Consider the following 24,240-nt stretch of genomic DNA (forward strand, 5'->3'; position numbering starts at 1 on the left):
GCAGTAGAGTTACGTTCTAAAAACTGTGCTGCTATTAAAACAAACAAAAAACTTTATACTGTGCCAAGAACTACATCAAGTTCTCAAAAGAACAAAAATTTCGATCAGGCTCAAAAAATATCAACTCAGGAAATAAATGCCTACTTGGATCAAATAGTACTATGAGAAAAATACCAATGCCCATGTAGGGCGAGCACAGTTCCATTTTTACATCTCACCTGAATGAAACCTCCGTGCGATGGTGAGGCACAGCTCAACACACCACCATTCTTAAGAGTTAATAATGGCAGACCTTAAGCATCTACTTCAAGGAAGTCTAAAATTCTTGAAAAATTTGGCAGCAAAGAAAGCTGTCAGATGGTGAAATGAGTATTTCAAGCAAAGCTTAATAACCAAAGTGTAGAGAAAACCACATTAAAGATAATTTATATTCCTTACCATAAAAACACCAATATATTCAAAATAACTGTAAAAGATGTTCAGGGTGGATATTTCTTTGTTCCCTTTCCTTATGAGAACACTGTTGGGATAACATTAAATAAAAGAAAAAATAATTTAAATGCATAACATTCTATCCTGAAACAAAGACTACAGACCTACAGGGCCAATATAAAAGTTAAAGTGGAAATTAACAATAAATTTTCACTTTCCAAGGGTATTAATTTTAGATTATCACTGGTATTATATCAGTGTGTGCATTATGACAAAGATGAGAAAACTAAAACAGTGAAAAGTTGGAACAAAAGGATAATAAACATCAATAAAACTGTTATTTTTCCAAAAATTAAAACTGTCCAATGTATAACTCGAACCATCATTCTCCAGAAAAGTATGTGTGTGTGTGTGTGTGTGTGTGTGTATAAAAGCACTATTTTTTGTACCATGCTGTATTATTTTAAGACAAAGTATTAAAAAAAAACATTCATGATATAAGGATAAAGTCTGCAGTTTATTTAGATTTTGAAATGCAACAAAAAGTTTCCGATCACTCATCTAGCTGAAAAAAAACTGTAGTTACTAGAATTAGTAAACACTTTTGGATTGTGAAATTGTAATGAGCAGTCTTCATTAAAAAATAAGTCAAGATAAAATAAGCAATTAAAATGCCCATTTCTTTAGTTTCTCTGGATACTGTTTAATTATCCAATCTATCAAGAGTCTAGAAAGAAAAGGATTAAGCCAGACTTTACAGTTCCAAAGATAACCCAATTTCCTTTTATTGCCAAAAATTAAAATTGTCAATTATGAGATGATTATGACACAACCATATCAAACCTAAAAATCTAAATCTTTTAACTTTGAGAAATCAAAAATACCAAATAGATTCTAAGTGCTCTATGTTAACTGAAGTGTATATGTAAAGTAAAATACAATTAAGCTTTAAAATGTGGAATATACATTTGTATAAGCATTATGTTCTTGGGAATGTAATCTACAGAATATCTTCTTACTAAAACTTCAAAATCTTGATACCTGCACATGAAAAATCTTAAAAAATATCTAGGTACAACTGTACAAAGAAACTGACACCAATATGCATACTTCCATAGAAGTAAATGCTTTAACAGTTATAGATTTTGGTAAAACTTTAGAAAGTATGCATATTTTTAAAGTAATTAGGCTTTTAAATAGTGGAGTCTTAGACTATCAGGTTTTTATTACTTTTTCTTTAAAAAAAGTCAATATAATGCAAAATGAAAATCAAGGGTATATGGCATATCATTCTTTTTAAAAGGGTGGTTTCTTGGTTTCTTTCCCCCCACACAAGACACACTAATTTATTTAAGCCATAATCTCTTGACATTTAAACTTTTAAATTCACTCTGTAAAGTATAATCAGATTCCCTGCTGAAGTGCATGACTATGCTGAAAAACTTAAGAAACAGTATGAGTAAGTTTCACACAATTACTAAATTCCTAAGAATGTACAATGTTATCAGTTAGGAAACAATTGTGCGAAAGTCTTTTTTTTTTTTCCTTTTAAACGTGGTGTAGGCGGAATAGCAAAGTTTCTGATCTAAAACAAGTAATGCATTGCTTCTATAAAGGTGACAACATGTAAGGCAGTTCAAAGAATGCTGACTAACCAAACAAAATGCAGTTATTGGATTATCTTGCTATTCATATCAGCTTAACTTGTTATATCTCACTGCTCTTAACTCTGTACAGCACTCCATTTTACACAGAGTAACCCCACTCTCGATTAATCTGTTCTAAAGTGCCAGTATTATTTACACGTTGTTTTTTTTTTTTAGCCAAAAGTCTGGCCAGTTGTGGCATCAGGTGAAGATGTCATCCCAGCTCTATTATCATTTACATTCACCAAGGGAAATTCTGGAAATTCAGCACTTGTCCCCGGTCCCCGAAGGTTCACCTGTCCATTGGCAGTGCTAAATTGAGTAGCTATTCCAGCTCTTGATCCGTGATACGGAGCACGAAAGGGCTGTTCAAAGGAGCTCATTTGGTAAGCTTGGTGGACAGGCTGAGCCTCAGCTTTCTTCTGAGAAGTCACTTGATCCAAAAAGTCCTGTGTTGATGTGGCAGAAGCATGGTTTGTCTCATCACCTGAAAAGGGAAATGAGTGCTGTGAATCGCCAACTATTAGTCCAAAGTGGGACTTATCTGGAGTTGTTCTTAGTGGAGAATTCATTCCTGATCGAAAGCTATTGATGGGCATGGCTGCATAGACTTGCTTGTCTATGGAAGAGAATGCTGGCTGACTCGGAAGGGTCTGGTTATCAGTCACAAAGTTAAGGCTCGGGCTATTCAAATAGGCATCATTTTGGCTAGTTCTGTCCAAAGCCTGCTGCAGAAACTTTGAGTATTCCTGCAACATGTTGGCTTTATCTGATGAGGATGCTTGGGAGCTGGATCCAACATTCTCCGACTGGGTCACCTCAGGTACTTCAGAAGAATTTATTGATATGCTAGAAGTCACCTCTGTGTCCGCAACACTGAATGATATCTCATGCTGTCCATTAGCTTTATGAGAATAATGATCCAACAGAGTCTGCAGTACTTCATCTGGAATAACATTTTTATCATGATTACTCTTAATCTCCACATTCAGTGCCTGTGAATCTAGTATGGATGCTGTGGTACTTTCATCGATGACACTTGCCACAGCAGCTTGTGTTACAGAGGGCTGAGAGGCTATGGTACCTACATTCAGCGCATACTCCCTACTGTTGTTACTTGCTGCTTGAAGATACCGCTTCTTCTTCAAAAACTGCATGGCGTCGTCGTAATTAGTACTGCTATGCACAGGTTTACTGGGACCCTCCTGCAAATTATCAACCTGATCAATGTCAGCATTGCCCTCTGAGTCCAGTAAAGCTTGTTTATCCACGAGTTCAAAAGCATACTTTGAAACTTTGCTCTCTTCGTATGTGGATAAAGGTGAAATTGTTTGATTTTGCTCCAGCGGCTGTTTCAGACTTCTCTTACTGTTAATTTTTTTGAGAACCAACTTAGGTGGATGTATCTCTCCTGAGGCATCTTCTAAATGTGATCCCCCAACCGAAGAATGTGGCATTTCCACAGCATACTCTGCTACCATATACTCATCTTTCACTTTAGTACTCGAAGAATAAAGAGGCAAATAATCATTTTTGTCTTTTTTCAGATCAGATTTGTCCAAAGCACTCTCTTTGTCCATCCCAGATGATTTTTTCTCCGTTTTCTGCCTTTTCTTTTTTGGCAGTGAGTTATCTTTTGGGGATGTAGAAAAGCCAGAGTCTTCCTCAGACGTCAGAAGGCCACCTTTGATGGCACATCTGCTCAGTTTTTTATCATGATTTTCATGGCACATACGTTTGTGTTTCAGTACGCGGTCTGTTCTGGAAAAATACTGTCCAATGCCGAGTTCGGTAGTGGGGTTTAGTTTTAGTTTTAGTTTTGGTCAACCAAGAAAAGAAAAGAAAAAAGCAATTAATATAAAGATACCTATCTTTATAGGTATACATATAGTAATACAAGCAATTCCTAACTAATTTGCTGAGCTAATTATCTATTATAAATCGAATCAACAACAGTAAGTTCTTCAAGTAGTTCTAGTAGTTAACAGTTTTTAATTTACTAGAATTATTTTATAATTTAATTTAAGACAGAAGAATTTTCAAGTGTCAATCATACCTCATTAAAGTGGATTTAAAAAAAAGAATTTCAAACCACCTCTTACCTGTAAACAGTATTCACACTGGTAAGGTTTTTCTCCACTATGAGTTCTCTTATGCCTTTCCATATGATATTTTTGTATGAATCTCATACCACATTCATCACAGCGAAATGGTTTTTCACCTAGTATACAATATAGAAAGTTTAAAACAAAACAAATATTGTAAAAATAATGAATTATCTTAACACAAGAGTCTCTAAGTAAATGGCTTGGGAGTTGTTATACTTTGCTCTTTTTAAATGGCAAAAAGTCTCTCCTATACTAAAGATAACTTCCAATTAAGTTTTTCAATAATATTATGCTTTATAAAAATGAAAGAGATCAGCATATGCCATTGAAAAGAAAAAGCTGAAAAAGCAGACCTGCTCAAGTTCCCTGTCCCTGGGTTCTGTGTGTACACAACACGCTCCTCATGGAGACCAGAAGTAACGGGACTCAGAGCAATATGAACAATGTTTCAGTACAGTAAGTGATGCTTTTCGTAACCACACAGAATACTATTTTAAAAAGATTTTTGACAGAGGTCGGGGAGGGAGGTGGGTTCGGCTGGGGTGGGGTGGAGGGATGGGGAGAAAAGGCAGACAACTGTAATTGAGTAACAATAAAAATTAAAAAAAAAAAGATTTTTGAGAAAGAAATGTTACCCATACATATTCCAACACAATTCCCGGGTACAACCTTTTTAATTCTACATTTGTTTAAAAATATATTTGTGGTTAAATAAAATTAGAATCCTAGGAAAATATTCTTGAAAATCTTAACTCACTAAAAGAGAAAAGGTTATATTAGAGACTAAGTTTCAAAAGTAGAAGTCTGATTCTCTTTGTCACAACCCAAACCAGCACTGCTCATGTCCTTTTGGGAATGAATTAAACGAGCACTGTTAAATTAAAGACACACACACACACACCCCTTTTTAAAAAATAATCTTATAAAGGCATCTTAACTATAAGGAACTATTAACATAGAGATCTAACACAATTTATACTTATAAAATTACACAGGTGCCAAGACACTTCAATGGGAAAAGAACAGTCTTCTCATCAGTGATGCTGGGGCAATCTGATACCCACATACAAAAGAATGAAGAAGAATGAAGTTGGACATCTCCCTCACCTCATACAGAAAAAGTAACTGAAAATAGATCATAGGCCTAAATGTGAGAACTAAAACTGTTAGAAGAAAATAGAGGAACAAATCTTCACCTTGTATTAGGCAGTGATTTCTTAAATTTGACACCAAAAGCACAAGCAACCAAACAAAAAATAGGATGTACTTCATCCAAAGTAAAAACTTCTGTGCTTCAAAGGATACTATCAAGAAAGTGAAAGATGAACTGGTTGAGTTGCTGTGGGAAATAGTTTTTGAGGTCCCTCAAAATGTTACACATAGAATTACCACATGACCCAGCAACATTACTCCTAGGTACTTACCCAAAAGAACTGACAATAGGACTCATTCAGACAATAACCAAAAGACAGAAGCGACCAACAAAATGTCCACCAACAGATGAATGAATGAACAAAATGTGATACATACACACGATGGAAAACTATTCAGCATAAAAAGGAATGAAATTCTGATATACGTCACCACATGGATGACACAGAAAATATTATGCTAAGTGAAAGAAGCCAGATATAGAAAGGACAAATACTGAATGATTCCACTTACATGAGGTACCTAGGGTAGGAAATTCCCAGAGACAGAAAGTAGAATAGAGGTTACCAGGGACTGGCGGAGGGAGGAAACAGAGTTTAATGGTTCCAGATTTTTGTTTGGTTACACAATGTAGTAAATGTACTTCATGCCACTAAAATATGACTGAAATGACAGACTTCAAGTTATGGTTTAACAAAAAGCTAAAAAGACATGGAATGGGACAAAATATTTGCAAATCATACATGGGATAAGGCATGTGTACATAAAAAGAACTCTTACAACTCAAAAGTAAGAAGATAAATAATCTAATTTAAAAAAAGGCAATGGGTCCAAATGGACATTTCCCCAAAGGAAACATACAAACAGTTAATAAAAACATGAAAAAATGCTCAACATCTTTACTCATTAAGGAAGTACAAATCAAGACCCCAATGGAGACCCCACTTCACATCCAATAGGATAAATTTAAAAAAAAAGACAGACAACAAGTGTCAGCATGGATATAGAGAAATTGGAACCGTCAACATGTCTGGTAGAATTATAAAAGATGTGCAAATGATTTGGAAAACAATTTTGCAGATCCTTAAAACGTTAAAAGCAAATTTATCATATGACTCAGCAATTCCACTTCAAAGCATATACACAAGAAAAGGTATATTCACAGAAAACCATGTACACAAATACTCATAGCAGCACTGTTCCTAACAGCCAAAAAGTAAAAACCCATATCTCTATCAACTTATGGACAAACAAAATATATTTTTCAGTTATAATGTATATAACTATGTATAATATTCAGTTATAAAAAGGAATAAAATAATGCTACAACACGAATGAACTTTAAAACATTATGCTAAATGGAAGAAGCTAGACACAAAGAACGCCTACTGTGTTATTCCATTCATATGCAATGTCCAGAATAGGCAAATCCAAAGACAGAAAAGAGATTAGAGACTGATGCAGGGGGAACAAATACAGGATTTTAGGGTGACAAAAATATTCTAAAAATTAGACTGTGGTGATAGTTGTACCACTCTGTGAATATATAAGATCTGTCTGGAAAAAATCCAGCCATTGTTAATATAACGAGAATGGTTTGCACAACATCGATGTAACCTGGCAGCCAAGGAGAGCGGACTGGAATGTGCCTGTGTGAACAATGATGACTTCACTGTACTAGTCAGTGGGGGAGGCAGATGCCACTGAGTGACCATGTGCACTGTGTGACCATCGCATTCAAAATGACTGAGTAGAACAACAAATCTGCATCCACTTTTGTGCTAAGCTTGAACATTCCTCTATGGAAACTATTCGGATGATTTAAAAGGCCGTAGCTATGGACAACTGGTGATTGGCAGCTTCATCATGACAATGTGCCCACTCATGCATCACGTCTTGTGCAGAGTATTTTTGGAAAACATCAAATCACCCAGGTGACTCAGCCCTCCTACAGCCCCTGTTTGGTGCCCTGTGACTTCTGGCTTTTCCCAAATCTAAAATCACCTTGAAAGGGAAGAGATTTAGATCGCTGATAAAATTCAGGAAAATATGACAGGGCAGCTGATGGCAACTGGGAGAACTGTGTGAGGTCTCAAGGTGCCTACTTTGAAGGGGACTGAGGCGTCACTGTCCTATGTACAATGTTGCTTGTATCATGTATCTTCTCCAATAAATATCTCTATTTTTCATATCACACGGATGGATACCTTCTGGACAGATCTCATATAATAATATAAACTATTGAACTATATACACTTTAAAGGGGTGGGATTTTTGATATTGTAAATTATACCTCAATAAAGTTGTAAAAAACACTGCATGGTAATATGATCAATACCATGCAAAGTAAACAAGAAATTATTTCTTCCCTCAAGCAGCTGGCAATTAAACAGGGAAAAAAATTCATGTTTATTATCTGCTATTTTCTAATACGTGACCTAGAATTAACAGCTTATTTAACTAGAAGCAACATTAAACTTTCTTTAACAAAAATATACTTGTAACATCAATGCCTTCAAAGTGATTTTCACAAATTTTCCTTTGTTTGCTAAAAACCCCTCACAGTTCCCACACTAATATGAATAATTACGGTGGCTGAGTCAGCCTGTAAGGAATATAAATGCAAACTCAGCTTCCACAGTCTGTTTTTGATAACTTACTTCTGTTACCCTTACTTCTAATCCTTTCTTTTTTTCTTTTAGTATGTATTCCCTCTTTTTAAACACCATCTTTCTTCACGTCCTTTTTTGTGCTCTCCCATTTACTGTTCTCTTCTCCCTTTTTAACTAGCCATTCTAGAAATAACACTTTTTAAATTTTAAGTTTTGAATAAAGCTAAGATGGTGGCCTAGGTAAACACAGCTCGCCTCCTCCCACACCACATCAAAATTACAACCAAACTAAGAACCACCATTATCCAGAACCACCAGAATTCGATCTGAATGGAATTCCTGTAACTATGGAATTAAAGAAACCCCATCAAGACTGGTAGGAGGGATGAAGACATGGACCAGGATGGTCCCATACCCACATGTGGGTAGACAAAAATTGGGAGGGGCATCTTGGGAGCAAGGGGTCCCAGCCCCACAACAGGTCCCCCAGCCCAGGGTTACAGTGCAAAGAAGGTAAGTCCCCACAACTTCCAGCTGTTGAAAATCAGCGGGGATTGAGGCTGTGGAAGACAGACACTGCACAACTCCCTGGCAGTTCCTTTAAAAGGGCCCCCACACAGACTCACTCCCTCTGAGCTCCAGCGCCAGGGCACCAGTGGCATATGAGAGAAACTGAAGTATCTGGCATCAGGGCAAGATCTGGGGGACAGCTTTCTCCCAGAGAGAAGTGCTGGCAGAGGCAACTGTTCCTTTCCTGAGCCTGCTCCCAAGGAGATGGCAGGGGGCTGCCATATCTGAGACTCCATCGACCTGGTTCACACTGTGTGCCCCACCCTGGTGATTTTCTGAGGGTCCACCCACCCAACTTTTGGGCCCACCCAAGCTATTTCCAGTAGCCTTTCCATATGAATGGCTTGTCTTGGCTCATGCTTCACTGGGGGCAGCATCTGGCTTCAGCAAACCCCATACCTCTTACTAAGTGGCCCCAGGCTGGAACTAGCAGCTGCTGGCCTTGGTTCACAGGCTGGCCTTGCTTGACCACCTCTAAGCCCAGCACAAGTAGCAGCCATCTGCAGATCACTTTGTAGCTTATGCCAGGTGTTTCTGGAGAGAACACAGGTGCAAGCTGACCTTGGCCTGCACCTCCAGGGAGCCACAGAGCCTGTGCACCTGGTAGGCAGGAAGAGACCATGTCAGATCACCACCACCCAACCACCTCCACAAGCAACACACTCAAGGGGTAGACTCAGTGGGCACCTGAGCCCTACTGAAGTCAGTCCTACTCTGTAGGGTGGGCCCCTGCACAGTTTATCCTCTTCAGTGGTCGTCAGTGGTCAGTGGTTGGTTGTCAGTGGTCACAGCCAGTCCGTGCCATCTGATCAGTCAGCGCAGATCCCTCTCACTTACCTGTTAACAGTAATCAAGGTTCAGCTACAAGAGGAGTGTATACACAGCTCACATGGTGGGTGCACCTTGAGTACCCAGCTTGGGTGATAGGGGAGGCTGTGCCACTGGGCCCTACTGGACACCTACTACATCAGGCCACTCTTCCAAACCTGGGAGTGGTAGCAGCTCTACCTAATACAAACATAAGGAGGCTGCCAAAATGAGAGGACAAAGAAACATGGGCCCCCTAGCCAAAGTGGAAAAGAACAAAACTTGAGAAAAATAACTAAACAAAATGGAGACAGCAATCTACTAGATGCAGAGCATCATAATAAGGACACTCAATGAACTTAGGGGAAGAGCAGACGAACTCGGAGAGAACTTCAACCACATAAAAAAGACCTGGAAACCATAAAAAAGAACCAGTCAGAAACGAAGGATACACTGATTGAAACAAAGAACAACTTACAAGGAGTTAATAGCAGAGTGGATGACGGCAAGAATCAAATCAGTGACTTGGAATATAAAGAAGCAAAAACATCCAATCAGAACACCAAGAAGAAAAAAAGAATCTGATAAAATGAGGACAGTGTAAGGAGCCTCTGGGAAAAATTCAAGCATTATCAACATTTGCATCATAGGGATGCCAGGAGGAGGAGAGAGAACAAGAAATTGAAAACCAATTGAAAAAAAACTGTCATTTCTAATGACAGAATACTTCCCCAACTTGGTGAACAAAACAGACATTCAAGTTCAGGAAGCACAGAGAGTTCCAAACAAGATGGACACAAACAGGACCACACCAAGACACACTGTAATTAAAATGCCAAAGATTAAAGACAGAGAGAGAATCTTAAAAGCTGTTAGAGAAAAGCAGAGAGTTACCTACAAGAAAACTCCCATAAAACTGTCAGCTGATTTCTTAAAAGAAATGTTGCAGGCCAGAGGGACTGGCAAGAAATGTTGAAAATGATGAAAAGCAAGGACCTACAGCTAAAAGTACTCTACCCAGAAAAGCTATCATTTAGAATCCACAAAGACAGATAAAGAGCTTCTCAGTAAAAGCTAAAGGAGTTCATTACCATCAAACTACTGTATTTCACTGGGTATAAGGTGCTCCTGTGTATAATGTGAACCCAAAGTTTTTGCATGTATTATACATGGGGTTATTATAACCATGGCGTGTAATCAATTATGACCATGTATAATGTGTACCCTTATTTACCCCTCAAAAATTGGGGCAAAAAGTGCACATTATACACGGCAAAATATGGTAGTTATTGTATGAAATGTTAAAGGGTCTTCTTTAAGAATAAATAAAAAATATGAACAATAAAATGGGGATACATACATATCTACCAATAATTGACCCTAAAAGACAAAATAAACGAACAAGCAGAACAGAAACAGAATCACACGTACAGAGAACATTTTGATGGTTGCCAGATGGGAAGGGGGTCAGGAGCATAAGCAAAAAAGGTTAAGAAATTAAGAAGTGCAACTTGGTTATTACAGAATAGTCATGGGGATGTAGAGGACAGCACGGGGAATACAGTACCAAAGAATATATATGCATGAACCATGGACATGGACATGGGGATGGCCTGAGGGAGTGCGGGGCATCTGGGTGGCGAGGGGGCAAAGGAGGAAAACTCTGGACAACTGTGATAGCATAAACAATAAAATATAATATAAAATTTAAGTTTTGGCATTTGATTTATGTTTGTGGATTAGGGAACATATTTACATGGTTAAAAAAAAATCAGAACACTATAAAAAAAAAGGCTCCCTTCTATCTTTGCCCCTCCATAGGCAACTATATTTGTTGACTCTCTTGACACAAACATATGCAAAAACATTTTTCATTTTTCCTTTTTTATGTGAAAGTAACATTTTATTCAGTATTCTACATCTTTTTGCTTCACTAGCTTAGATATCTTATCAGTTGAAAAAGAGCTATCTCATTCTGACAGCTGGTATCTTTCATAGATAGATATTAAATTTAGATATAAATTTAACCAGTCACCCATTATTCCCAAACATTTCCTATTATTACAAATGTTGTTATGAATAACTTGTAAATATAGTAATTCACACTTGTAGGTATATTTGTAGGATAAATTCTCAAAAAACAGGAATTTCTAGTCAACTACATATATTGAGTTGGCCAAAAAGTTCATTTGGTTTTTTCCATAAGATGGCTCTTGTAGCACTTAGTTATCTTTAACTTTACTCGAAACAATTTTGTTCGATTGTATTGTGACAGTTGTTACATCAGTGTGCATTTAAAAAAAAATCGAAATTGGTGAATTTTTGTATAGCCATTATAATACTGAAGATAGAAAAAATAAGGAACATTTTCAGCAAATTATGCTTTATTCTTTCAAGTAAGGTATAAACACAACTGAAATGCAAAATAAGATTTTTGTAGCATGTGGAGAAGATGCTGTGACTGACTGAACGGATCGAAAGTGGTTTGTGAAGTTTCGTGCTGGACATTTCTGACTGGACGATGCTCTGTGGTCAGGTAGACCAGCTGAAGTTGACGGCGATCAAATGAAGACATTATTGACAACAAGGAATGTTATATCATGCAGGAATTGGGGTTTAAATTTTATGACAATTGCAAATACTTATCTGCTAATAATTATCTGCTTGAGATTTTTACATACTCTTTGAAATTGTCTTGTTAACAAAGACAGGTACTGATATCAAGCCATAAAAACATAATTTTAATTAAGAATTATTCATCATTTGGAAGGCAATTATAAAATTCTATTAGATTCGCCCTGGCTGGTGTGGCTAAGTGGTTAAGCACTGGCCTGTGAATCAAAGGGTCACTGGTTTGATTCCCAGTCAGGGCACATGCTGGGGTTGCAGGCCAGGTCTCCAGTGGGGGACATGCGAGAGGCAACCACACAGTGATGTTTCTCTCCCTCTCTTTCTCCCTCCCTTACCCTCTATAGAAAATAAATAAATAAAATCTTTTAAAAATTCTATTAGATTCTTTTCTCGATAGCTGCCTTTTAGCATGTCATCACATTGTAGTTTAATTACTTCCAAATGAAGACTACATGGAGTTATAGTTTAACAGATTTTGAAATACAGACTTGCATCAAGACCCAAAAACTGACTAACGTGCAGTTTGAGCTTAGAAAGTATTTCTGCCCCCCAACTGCGAGGGAAAGGAGGTTTTCCTTTTTGTCCTAACTTACAACAAGAAGGGAGGTGTACAAAGCAGCATTTTGTGATTCAATAACCTTGGCAGCTGTCACGACGACTTAACCATGTAAGTCCCACGAGCGCTGCTGCCCCCTGTAACAGTGGGCTAACTTCACTACGAAACATTTTCAGGTCTTCAGGGAAAGCTAATCTTCAAAGCCATCCTTCAGTGTTCAGTAACAGCGGCTGACAGAAGTTCTTCTCATTCAGAAAAATTTTAACCTTGGTTCTACCCTCAAAAATTCCCCCGAAAACTTTACCAATTCTAAGCTATTAAACTGATGAATAGAGTGAGGATATCCAGCTTCCGTATGAGATAAAAAAATTCATGCAACCAGTGATGGTTAAATCCACTACCAGCAAATGAACTTTCCTGTTGACACTGCTGGTTCACATATTCAAATGTTTTCCACAAAGTACTGCTCATGTAATACTACAAATATCCATATGCTTTAAATGCTTTACATTTTCTCAGTCTTTGTAAATCAGGACAAATAAATGTTTTTCTGCTCCACACATTCCTCCTACTGTCTTAGCAGAATCAGTTTCAGAGCACATGGAAATAATGTTTTATCATATATTCTTTTTAGGAAAAAACTTCATTGAGATTTAACTCATGTACCATGTAACTCAACCATTTAAAGTGTATAATTCCATTTTGAAAACATTCTTGTCTTTACTTGTTCCACAGCGGCTAATTCTTCAGTCACTTCAAACTTCGCCTTGTCTCCTTGAATAAAACAACAACTAAGTGGTACTGATAACATCTGTCAACTCACCGAGAGCCAAGTAAACTACCTGGAATCATTTGCCTTGCTTATTAATTGACTACTGATGTTGTTTCATGTATAATTTCATCTGACAATTGGGTTCCACAATAAAAGCTTAAAAACCATTACTGTATACTAGTTTTATTCCTTTAGTTCCTTCTCATTAAACTGTAATTAAATTTCATCTATATTTATTCTTCCTTTGAAATGTCTTTCTATCCAGTTCATTCAATTTCTAGCCTTAATGTCTTGTTTATAAGTTCAGGCTCTCATCAGAGTACGATAGGGGCTTTCCTAAGAAATCTCATAAAAGCAACTGTTTCAATGAGGAAGAAAAAATGATGATTAAGATTAGTTTCAGAAGTTACTTTCCTACAATGCGGAAAAAGTATGAATGGCTAATTAATTAATTCAAAACCCAAACACTGATTAGCAAATAAATCCAGACTGTTACAGAAACAGTAGCTTTAAGTCTCAATTCAGCACAGTGATGACTTAACGTAGTCTTTAAGCTGGTATACAGTATTTAGGAGCTTAATTTACCATGCAAGGACTGTCACCCCAAATGTAAAAACAATGCAACTATAACAGCTTGGAAATACAAAACATTACATGTAATACAAAGGGAGAAATGATAAAAAATGCTATTATTCTGCTAAAATAACCTGTTACCTTTTTGTCTATTTCCTGGTTGCAATACTTCTCTTTTCAGTATCATAAAAAGCTAGGTAACACTGGCTAGGCACTGAGCAAATTCTCCTACTAAAAATAATAATCCAGAAGCCTCAGGAAAAAAGCAGAGCATCAGGCAGTGGTTTGGGAGACAGCCTCTACCCTCCCCTGTAACAATCACGCTCTTCCCCACCAGTGCTCAGCATCTCTGCTCCTCAATAGCAACCCCTCCAATGTCTCCTGCCCAAGACCCTAATATTTAGGTCCATGGCTTCTGTATCACGGAAACCCTTGCATTTGTCACTGAATTATACAATTTTAAAATAATACCTTTCAGTTCCAGGTTCCCATGAACTACTGTCCATTTCCACCCAATTCCCATATAATAAAATGTCTTAAGAGAGGGCAGATTTTTCTTCTGAACCTTCTCAAGACTCCAGCGTTACACGTGAACAGACTCAGTCTCTCTTCCCTCTACCCTACGCTGAAGAACTAAAAGTTAGACAAAGTAGGAAAGAACATATCTGACTGATTTTTACAGATGACAAGAATTCCTCTATTTAGATACACATAGCAGGCCTACACAAAATACTATGTGGTTTCCAACAATAGTAACAAATGTTGCTCTCTTTGTGTTGGTATTCATTTTTCAATTAGCAATAATCATGCCTCAGATAAACCTCATTGGCTACGATACTGCCACTGCGCAAAGCTTCATTTTTAAAATTTTTAAATAATTAATCTATAATTCTCCAAGGTAACTGAAGGTTGACTGAATATGTTTTTCTGGAATAATTTAAAATGCACACTGAAAGTCCTTGCTCAATAGTCATTCTTTAATCACCCTTAAAAAGTAAAAATCAAAATAGGTAATAAAACATATGTAAAGAAGACTCCATTAAGCCCTTTCAAGAATTTACAGAGGGATTAAATTACATGAGGGGAAAAAAATCAATAAACTTTTGGTTAATTCGTCTATCAGCTTTCGCATGCGGTCATGAAGAGGAGACAACACAGAGTTCTACATGAAACAGAGAAGCACGTGCATCAATGACCAACAATGCAAACAGCAAAATAATCGAATGGGAGACAAGGTGGACAGAAAAATAACTGCCTGGTTCTACATCAGGCTGCTATGACCAACTACATTTGCTTTTTACTAGAGCCATGAGATCTCCAGAAGGGCAAAACAAGTCACGAAGTATGTAGAAGCTGGTACTATCATTGCGGCTGCTTTCAAAGAAAGTCAAGACAGGACACTTTCATAAAATTCTGACAGGGGTTGAAAACAACACTTAAGCATTTCTGAAAATAGAAACTCTTCAGAGATGACATCTAAACATCTCAATAAAAGTATCCAGAAAAATAACAATAAATGACCTCGATAAGTGAATTTAGATTTCCCTAAATGTCTGAAATCCCATTTCATCACCATGACCGTGTCCAAGTCAGACAGCACATTTTGTCAGCTACTCTTTCACCAAAGGCCCAAATAAAATGTATGAATTCTGAGTTTGTGTCATTGTCAAATGAAAAACTTTATCGACAAATAACAATTTTGTCATCAGCCAATCTAGACTTCTGAAACCTTAATGAATTCAAGATTTGAAAGGCATGAATGTTGGTCTTCCATTCAACTGGGTTCTGGAATAAAAATAAATAGAAGTAGCTATCAAAATGGCCACTTCAAATATTGAACAATCCTGAAGGTCTTCAGGCATTTGAGTTCAAGGAAGAAATATGGATAATTTTCCTAAAGAATATGGTGTGAAAGGATTTGTCAAACAAAGCATTACATCTAGACTCAACTGTCTTATGCTTCACCTTTTATAGAATATAAAATAATTTCAGGGTGGGGAGCAGGGAAGAACCCATATTAAAGGAAAGCAAACTAACAAACAGTAAAGAAACTGACTTGTTCTAGACTAACCATGTTTTTTAAAGTGCAAAAATGATTTAAAATACACACGCACATGCAAAATATCAAATTGATAAACTGCTCTCAGAGTAATTTTTTTTAAAAATTAGGAAACTGTCATAATTAAATTTGGTGAGTCCTTTCTCAGCTCTTTTTCTGAAAGTTAGTGTATCCTATACTGTTCAAAAATGAAGAGAACACAAAGTCCAGAAAATATAACTTCTTTGTTTCACCGTAATATTCAGTGGTTTCCAAGTTTTACCTGCTCCTCAAAAACAAGTCACCACTGAAGTAATACTACATTCCTTGAAGCTTAACAATATTGCTTGATTTGTTTAAATTTTAATACCTAAAAGTAAACTTGATTAATACATTTGTAATTAGCTGAATAAATTATAATTTTTCAAATTAATTATAGTTAACAAAACAGTGAACAAATTTCTAATTTACTTCACAAAACAATAATATTCATCCAACATGGGAATTGAATACCCTGGTATTTTATAATACTTAGAGGATAAATTTAATACTCCTTAGGCTGGGCATCAAGGCTTGACAACATAACTCTAAAATCAAGCCTTCTAGTCTTGTCTCTTCAACCCTACTCTACCCACTCCTCTCTGCTCAACTCAGAATGATTATTTACATGTTGTCTACCTTGCCTAGGTTCGCCCCATACCAGCGGGAACTAGCTCTTACTCCTACATCCATAAACTTCATTTCAGGCAGGCATACCCAGCTACCCACACACCATAGGGCCAGGTCCAGAACTGCTCTTACCTGAACAACATAAAAACTTCTTACGTTTAAAACCAAACGTTTTTCTGAACTCGGAGTTTTCTTGGTGCTTATACCCTTTCAATAGCATGCTGGTTAAATGCCATGAACTTTGAAGACCTGGACGATGTTATTAACCAGCTGTGCACATCAGGGGACAAATCACTTAATTATTTTGACCCTTAGTTTTCCTATCTGTTAATAATAAGAACCAAGATGGAGGCGTAGATAGACACACTGAGCCTCCTCACACAACCAGAACTGACAGAAAATCGAACAGCAAGAAGTCCAACAACCAAGGAGACAAAAAAAGAAACATTTATCCAGACCAGTAGGAGGGGCGGAGACCGGCAGCCGGGGCAGAGAGGATTCCCGTTGCCCCGGTGGACCGACACTGGGGGAGTGTAGGACAAATGGGGCAGGCAGTCCAACCACTAGCAGACCCCAAGGCCCTACATTCGCGCACAGATAAACTGGGAACAACGGCGGGGGGCGGGGGGGGTGCGCAAAGCAGACCATGTAACCCAGGGCTCCAGCGCGGGGAAATAAAGCCTCAAACCTCTGGTTGAAAACACCCGTGGGGGTTGAGGCGGCAGCGGGAGAAACTCCCAGCCTCACAGGAGAGTTTGTTGGAGAGATTCACAGGGGCCCAGAGTGTGCGCAAGCCCACCAACTCGGGAGCCAGTGCCAGAGGGGCCCAGTTTGATTGTGGGTAGCAGAGGGAGTGACTGAAATCTGGCAGAGAGCAGAGCAAGCGCCATTGCTCCCTCTCGGCCCCATCCCCCTGGTACAGCATCACGCTGCAGTGACCAGCGTTACCCCGCCCCAGTGAACACCTAAGGCTCCACCCCTTTATGTAACAAGTGTGCCAAGGCAACAAAAAAAGGCCCAAATGAAAGAACAGATCAAAGCTCCAGAAAAAGTACAACTAAGCAACGAAGAGATAGCCAACCTATCAGATGGCACAGTTCAAAACACTGGCAATCAGGAAGCTCATAGAATTGGTTCAATTTGGTCACAAATTAGATGAAAAAATGAAGGCTATGCTAAGAGAAACAAAGGAAAATGTACAGGGAACTAATAGTGATGGGAAGGAAACTGGGACTCAAATCAATGGTGTGGACCAGAAGGAAGAAAGAAACATCCAACCAGAAAAGAATGAAGAAACAAGAATTCGAAAAAATGAGGAGAGGCTTAGGAACCTCCAGGACACCTTTAAATGTTCCAACATCCAAATTACAGGGGTGCCAGAAGGAGAAGAAGAACAAAAAATTGAAAACTTATTTGAACAAATAATGAAGGAGAACTTCCCCAATCTGGCAAAGGAAACAGACTTCCTGGAAGTCCAGGAAGCTCAGAGAGTCCCAAAGAAGCTGGACTCAAGGAGGAACACACCAAGACACATCATAATTACATTACCCAAGATGAAACAGAAGGAGAGAATCTTAGAAGCAGCAAGAGAAAAGGGCACAGTTACCTACAACGGAGTTCCCATAAGACTGTCAGCTGATTCTCAAAAGAGACCTTACAGGCAAGAAGGGGCCAGCAAGAAGTATTCCAAGTCATGAAAGGCAAGGACCTTCATCTAAGGTTGCTCTATCCAGCAAAACTATCATTTAGAATGGAAGGGCAGATAAAGTGCTGCTCAGATAAGGTCAAGTTCAAGGAGTTCATCATCACCAAGCCCTTATTATATGAAGTGTTAAGGGGATTTATCTAAGAATAAGAAGATAAAAAATAGGAACAGTAAAAATGACAGCAAACTCACAGTTTTTAACAACCACACCTAAAACAAAAACAAAAGCAAACTACGCAAACAACTAGAACAGGAACAGAACCACAGAAATGGAGATCACAGGGAGGGTTATCAACAGGGGAGTGGGAGGGGGAGAGAGGGGGAAAGGTACAGAGAATAAGTAGCATAGATGATAGGTGGAAAATAGACAGGGGGAGGGTAAGAATAGTGTAGGAAATGTAGAAGCCAAAGAACTTATATGCATGACCCATGGACATGAACTATAGGGGGGGAATGTAGGAGGGAGGGGGTGAGCAGGATGGAGTGGAGTGAAGGGGGGGAAATGGGACAAGTAATGGCATAATCAATAAATATATTTTAAAAATTAAAATAATAATAATACCCTTCTCATAGTACTCTAAGGATAAAGACAATTTAGGTACTGTGTTTAATGATGTGCTTAGCAGAGAATAGGTACTCAATTAATTTATTTGACAGTATTAGTAGGTATTATTAGGTTTATAATAATGATGACTTCTTAAAAGTTTCTAGCTTTTTTTTTTTAACTCAAAGACACTTACTTTGTTAAAATCAAGCAGGATGATCTGTCGAGAGCTAAGTGTACTTGTGGAGCATGAAATCTGTACAAATTTTCCACAGTGAACTGCAGGGTAAAAAGCCACAGGAAACAGCCCTGAGTGAAACCTCACTATACAGAGCATTCTGCAGCTGAGCTACAACAGAGGGAAGGAACCAGGAATTTCTAGCTTTTTAACTATCTGGTTCTTCTATTTTTTATTTATTTTTAACTATTAAATTTATTGGGGTGACACTGGTTAACAGGATCATGTACGTTCAGTCAGGTTCTTTTAAACTACCGTATATGACATGCATCTAGACTGTCCTGAAGCCTGCCCAATTTTAACTTGCTACCCTCTGTGTTTCTGAAGTGACTGTCTGCTACCAATTTACTTATCCTTTCCCGAGAAGTACCATCTTCAGTACATCCCAGATTTTCCTCCTGCTCCTGGCTTCCATCATGCTCTACCACCCACATCTCATGTGAGGACAACTGGCCCCATGTTACACATGGACTACAAAATCTAAATCTACCTCACAGAGCCAGTGAAGTTCTGCCTCTTAGTCTGAATCCTTGGTGGTCTATTTCATCTGAACTGCTAGAACACAGGTTCTGTGCTACTCTTACAGGATTCGTCCAATCGTGAGTCACAATTACCTCGTTCATTTAAGTGTAATCAAACCATTCAATGATGATACATAAATAAGAATGAGACTACTTCAGGAGATTTGTTAAATGGGACACTTGTCAAAACAAATGGTAAACAATTTTTTTTTAAACTACAGACACTATAAACTATAAAAGAACATTTTACATCTGTGGGGAAGGGGTACCCACACACAAAATATAAAGGAGTGGGCAAAAGTAGGTTTACAGTAGTTCATATGGAGAAAGACATGCAGGTTATGATGATTACAAAAGCATAATGCACTAAGGTTCAATCTCAAAGTGCCACTGTGACATTCTTTTGAGTGGACAAAGCTATTGTAATAAGCATAATCTGTATGTGCTTTTCCATACAAACAACTGTAAACCTACTTTTGCCCACACCTGTATACACTTTATTGAAAACTAGGCAACTTTTATTATGAAGCCTCTGATTCTCCTTATTTCAGTTCTAAGGCATAATGTTAAAACAGAGTTAACTTTCTGAATAACTTCTCCCCACCACCCAAACCCCCCCCCCCAGAAAACCTTTAAGTATGGTGCAATGTTTTTTATATATGTACATGTATGTGTATAATTTCTCTTACCTTTACTGAGATGTTTTGTTACATGGTGTAAAACTTTTACATGTGTTTCATGTGTAATCAAATCTTTCAGTGTGAATTCTTAACAGTTTTGTAGATTAAAAACACCTGGTTTCTGAAAGCTTTGTTAAAGCAGAGAATGGCAGTCACAGCAGTCTGTACTTCCCTGCTTAATCTCTCCTGACAAGCTCTATCCACGCTGGCACCGTCTGGCTGCAGCAGTCACGAGGCCAGAAGCTCATTACGCAGGCAACACTCACTAGCACAAACAGGATTCAGTTCCTTCATCTCCCAAATAAAAATTAAACCATAATTAGGTCTTAACATTTTCTTTTAATAAGACTTCTCCATTATAGCTAATAAACTATAAATTAGGGCATTAAAATAGTAAGAGGAAACCATAATTTTTATTAATAACTGAACCATACTGAAGGAAATGCAAAGTGTTGAGCTAACTTAGTCAAGGGTAAATAAACATTCTCTCCAACTCCACCCCACTAGCCCAACTGGTTTAAAAAATAATAATGCTGTTATTCAGCTATTTAACATGGTCGTGAGCAAAAGTCATAGTCAAGAGGAAAAGAAGATCTATATATTTTCAGGTGTAAAAAATGCTTACTTAGGAGATAGGTTTTCTAGTGTTTCTTACTATATTTTTATCTATAAAACTGTACACACTCAAGAACTAAGGCCTTAAAAAATCCCTAATGTATATGCATTAATCTGAATGATTTGGTTTATTTTCAAAATCTCTTTTATTTGGAGGAGGATTTATAAAATCAATTTAAAAAAACTTCCCCATACACAGAAATGGTTTCATAAGATTTTTACTAATGAAATAAAACATAAATTATGAAAACTGATACAACTATACAAAACAAGCATAATTTGTTACAAGAGTTAGAGTACCAGGACAGGTAGTCTGTGACATACTTTTCAGAGGAATTTAGAAAATTAAAATAGAGTCCTGGCAAAGACGGAGGTGTAGGTAGAAACCCTTCACTTCCTCGCACAACCAAAAGGAGGATTAACCACCAATCTAAAATCAATAAGCAACCATAAGTGCCAGAAAATCAAACAGCATGGAACTCCAACAACCATGGAATTAAAGAAACAGTCAAAAAGAACAACCAGACTGGTAAGGCAGTGGACAGAGAGGACCACGGTGAGGCGGTGGACTGTGCAGGTGGGGCTGACTTAAGGGGAAAATGAGACTCAGAGCTGACTGTGGACTACTGCTGTTGCTGCAGTGGGAGAAACTCCCAGTCTCACGGGAGAATTCATTGGAAAGTGCTAGAGATGAGCAGGCAAGCTGCACTGTTCCCTTCCTGGCCCTTCCCCCACAGGCAGTGCCACAGTGCAGCAAGGAGGGCTGCCCCGCCTGGGTGAATATCTAAGGCCCCGCCCACTTACAACTTAACAACTTAACAGGTGCGCTGAGACAAAGAAATAGGGCCCTAATGAAAGAACAGAGCAAAACTTCAGAAAGAGAGCTAAGCAATGAGGAGATAGACAACCTATCTGATGGAAAATTTAAAGCCCTGGTAATCAAAATGCTCACAGAACTGATTGAGCTTGGTCGAAAAATGAAAGAACAAATGAAAGATACCTAAAATGAAATAAAGCAAAATATTCAGGGAACCAACAGTGACAGGAAGGAAACCAGGACTCAAAGCAACAATTTGGAACAAAAGGAAGAAATAAACATCCAACTGGAACAGAATGAAGAAACAAGAATTCAAAAAACTGAAGAGAGACTTAGGAACCTCTGGGACAACCTGAAACATTCCAATACCCAAATTATAGGGGTGCCTGAAGGAGAACAGCAGCAGCAAGAAATCGAAAACTTATTTGAACTAATAATGAAGGAAAACTTCCCCAATCTGGCAAAGTAAATATACTTCCAGGAAGTCCAGGAAGCCCAGAGAGTCCCAAAGAAGCTGGACCCAAAGAGGAACACACCAAGGCACATCATCAAGTTACCCAAGATAAAAGATAAGGAGAGAATCTTAAAAGCAGGCAGCAAGAGAAAAGGAGACAGTTACCTACAAAGGAGTTCCCATAAGGCTATCAGCTGATTTCTCAAAAGAAACTTTGCAGGCAAGAAGGGGCTGGAAAGAAGTATTCGAAGTCATGAAAAGCAAGGACCCACTTCCAAGATTACTCTATCCAGCAAAGCTATCATTTAGAATGGAAGGGAAGATAAAGTGCTTCCCACATAAGGTCAAGTTTAAGCAGTTCATCATCACCAAGCCCTGATTAGATGAAATGTTAGAGGGACTTATCTAAGAAAAAGAAGGAGATCAAAAATATGAACAGTAAAATGATTCCAAACTAACAACTATCAACAAATGAACCCAAAAGAAAGAAAAAACAACGAAAACCAAGACTAAGCAAACAACTAGAACAGGAACAGAATCAGAGAAATGGACACCACATGGAGGGTTTTCAGTGGGGAGGAGGGACGGAGGAATAGAGGGGAAAAGGTACAGGGAAGAAGAAGCATAACTGGTAGGCATAAAATAGACGGGGAGGGGTTAAAAATGATATGGGAAACAGAGAACTCAAAGAACTTGTATGTACAACCCATGGACATGAACTAAGGAGGGAGGGAATGCTGGAGGGATGGGGGGGGTACAGGGTGGAGAGGGGATAAAGGGGGAAAAATTGGGAAAACTGTAATAGCATAATCAATAAAATATACTTAAAAAAAGAAAATTAAAATAAAATACTAAAAATTGTACTTAAGTTTATTCCTCAAACCCACACTCCCTCTTCAGGGCCATAAGATTGGCATTTCCTTGGAGCAAAATGGTGGTGACAAGGTTTTCCTCTAGAAGACAACACAACTCTAACATTTATTCTATATAAGCATTTGAAAATGCAGAAAAAATGGCACCTTAATAAAAGCACCCGATCACAAAGTAAATCTTTCAGTGATGATATTTAACCTTGGTGTGTACCTGAGCAATAATTCTGACTCGAAACAAAATGATTGATTAGAATTATTATCTTCAACCTTTGCTTCCAGTACTCACCTTTTGTTCCATATCCCCAAACATACTGTAAGCAAAAGATCTATAATATACTCACAAGATATAAATCTCCCATAATTACCAAAAATAGCAATCCCAAGGATATTTGCATTTTGACAGTTTTCAATGCCTTAGGCTAAAAAAAATAAAGCTTTAACCAGAATTTCAAGGATCAGCCTTGGGATGAAAAGGTACTCTCACTTAAAGTGGTATTTTGTAGGCTAGCCTACATTTAAGAAAGAGAATGAGGTGTGAAGTCTGTCCAGACTAAGTTTCAAATTTTTCTATTTGAAAACCAAATCAAACTACAATTTTTTCCCATATTTTATTTATTTATTTTTAGAGAGAAGGAAAAGGAAAAAGAAAGGAAGAGAAACATCTACTTGTGAGAGAGACATCGATCAGCTGCCTCTCACATGCCCTCAACTGGGGACTGGGTCCGCAACCCAGGCATGTGCCCTGACCTGGAATCGAACTGGTGACCTTTCAGTTTGCAGGATGATTGCTTAGCCAACTAAGCCATGCCAGTTAGGGCCATTCTTGGTTTTTAAAAGCCTCAGAGGATTTCTTTATTGGTGGCAAGAGCAGCAGGTAATGATTTTTAATCATGTTGAAAATGAAGGAGAGAATGAGCTTGGGGGCTGGGAGACTAGAGGAAACAGTGTAAGAAGATCTAAAAGGATGAGGGAGGCAAAAGGAAAATAAAGTTTGTAAGAACTAGTAGTTCTTCTTACCACACAACCTTTGAGAATCAGTCAATAGGTGACTCATTACCTTCTCGACAATTTAAAAGTGGATAAACACGCAAAATCTTTTTAATTTCAGTAACCATTCCAATGCATTTTTCTAAACTAAGAGCCTACAGAGAGAAAGCCTTGATATGGGCAAACTTTAGGGCACAACATCCCTCCAAAAATAAAAGCCATTTAAAGCACGAAAGAATGA

General features: G+C 38.0%; 1 protein-coding gene and 1 pseudogene across 10 annotated transcripts in view; both read right to left on the reverse strand.

Annotated features, from left to right (window-relative positions):
• Positions 1-591: 591 nt before the first annotated feature.
• ZNF148 (zinc finger protein 148) overlaps positions 592-24,240 on the reverse strand; it is a 126,576-nt gene continuing 102,927 nt past the window's right edge. For 9 of the 10 annotated variants that reach the window (XM_045185947.3, XM_024577992.4, XM_053918477.2 and 6 more), the window contains 2 exons: positions 4,181-4,299; positions 592-3,850 (listed from right to left, as the gene is read on the reverse strand). In XM_045185947.3, the coding sequence (XP_045041882.1) occupies positions 2,252-3,850; positions 4,181-4,299 (1,718 nt within the window). In that variant the 3' untranslated portion in view covers positions 592-2,251. Of the gene's footprint in view, positions 3,851-4,180; positions 4,300-8,919; positions 16,348-24,240 lie in introns of those variants that run through there. The other variant, XM_053918479.1, reaches the window with a different exon arrangement.
• LOC112320706 (U4 spliceosomal RNA) lies at positions 14,583-14,714 on the reverse strand (annotated as a pseudogene).

The sequence above is a fragment of the Desmodus rotundus genome, chromosome 2 (genome assembly GCF_022682495.2).
Source record: "Desmodus rotundus isolate HL8 chromosome 2, HLdesRot8A.1, whole genome shotgun sequence".
NCBI classification, from domain to species: domain Eukaryota; kingdom Metazoa; phylum Chordata; class Mammalia; order Chiroptera; family Phyllostomidae; genus Desmodus; species Desmodus rotundus.